This window comes from Eimeria mitis, genomic scaffold (assembly GCF_000499745.2).
Source record: "Eimeria mitis Houghton genomic scaffold, Emh_scaff3490, whole genome shotgun sequence".
In the NCBI taxonomy this organism is placed as follows: domain Eukaryota; phylum Apicomplexa; class Conoidasida; order Eucoccidiorida; family Eimeriidae; genus Eimeria; species Eimeria mitis.
In genome coordinates this window covers 2,175-3,689 of record NW_013571832.1, presented here as the reverse complement: position 1 = coordinate 3,689, position 1,515 = coordinate 2,175, and the positions used below count along the sequence as shown (strand labels likewise).

The window sequence follows — 1,515 nt, the reverse complement described above, 5'->3', positions numbered from 1 at the left end:
TATATATATATATATATATATATATATATATATATATATATATATACGGTGTACACGCAGGTGAACCCTCAAATCCTTACTCGGTGCCGCACAGAGGAGCAGTTGCGGCGTCTCCGCGTTTCGATAAGAAACGCACTCGAGAAAACTGTCAGGTCAGCACACACTCAACTGTCTCCTTTTTGTCTCCTTTTGTCTCTTTTTGTCTCCTTTTTGTCTCCTTTTTGTCTACTTTTTGTCTCCTTTTTGTCTCCTTTTCTGTCTCTCTTTTGTCTCCTTTATGTCTCTTTTTTGTCTCCTTTTTGTCTCCTTTTTGCCTCCTTTTTTGTCTCCTTTTTGTCTCCTTTTTTGTCTCCTTTTTGTCTCCTTTTTGTCTCCTTTTTTGTCTCCTTTTTGTCTCCTTTTTGTCTCTTTTTTGTCTCCTTTTTGTCTCCTTTTTGTCTCCTTTTTTGTCTCCTTTTTGTCTCCTTTTTGTCTCCTTCATGTCTCCTTTCTGTCCCCTTCATCTGTCTCCTTTATGCATCCATTTTGTCCCCTTTCTGTCTCCTTTCTGTCTCCTTTCTGTCTCCTTTTTGTCTCCTTTTTGTCTCCTTTCTGTCTCCTCCATCTATCTCCTGTCTGTCTCCTCTCCCCATCATTAGCAATTCCTGCAGCAGTTGCAGTTACTGTTGCCTGTATACATCTCCTGTGTATTATTAAATTATAAACCAACAAAAAAAAAAAGTATATATATATATATATATATATATATATATATGTGTTTATGTATTTCAGGGTGAAGGTATATCACCCGCTGCAGTTTAAGTATAGAAGGTTTTTAGAGTTGCCGTGTCAGTCTATCTCTCCTCTTATTGAGCTGAAGCGCAGCAGAGACGACGTGCTGCAGCAGCTGCATGCATCGATAACAGAGGAGTTATCGAGGCTTTTATATGGTGGTGGGGGCCAGCGCCGCAGCAGCAGCAGCAGCAGCAGCAGCAGCAGCAGCAGTGATAATACTGCAGCAGCAGCAGCAGCAGCAGCAGCAGGGGGGACACGCATGCAGTTTGTCTTGCATCTGCTCAGCAGCGGCAGCGACTCTCCTCGGTTTGAGCCTCTTGAGTTGAGTAGTAATAGTTATTTAGGTGATTTGCTGCGTAGGAGAACAGCAGCAGCAGCAGCAGCAGCAGCAGCAGCAGCAGGAGGAGGAGCAGCAGGCATAGAAACTTGTTTATATATTCTAGCTGTACCTGAAGATAACTACTATGGGGGCCCCACACACCACGATGAAATAGCGAGGTCCAAGTGTCTCCTTTTTATAAAATATTTTTCTGCGTATGCTCGAGCAGCAAGAGATATAGATATGCAGCAGGCAGCACGCATGCAGCTGCAGCAGCAGCAGATACAGCAGCTGCAGCAGATGCAGCAGCTGCAGCAGCAGCAACTAGCAGCAAAAAAGGAGACAGAAAAAAACACAGAAGAGGACTTTGTTGTTTGTCTTGATGTTATTTATGTCTCCTATGAATGGCGCGTTGTAAGTCC

General features: G+C 43.3%; 1 protein-coding gene across 1 annotated transcript in view; it reads left to right on the top strand.

Moving 5' to 3' along the window:
• EMH_0066620 (Ubiquitin carboxyl-terminal hydrolase, related) overlaps positions 1-1,196 on the top strand; it is a gene marked incomplete at both ends in the record, with an annotated part of 3,047 nt that extends 1,851 nt beyond the window's left edge. Inside the window, 3 exons of the mRNA XM_013498525.1 lie at positions 61-152; positions 833-932; positions 1,135-1,196. Coding sequence (XP_013353979.1) covers positions 61-152; positions 833-932; positions 1,135-1,196 — 254 coding nt within the window. The remainder of the gene's footprint in view (positions 1-60; positions 153-832; positions 933-1,134) is intronic.
• Between the last annotated feature and the right edge of the window lie 319 nt (positions 1,197-1,515).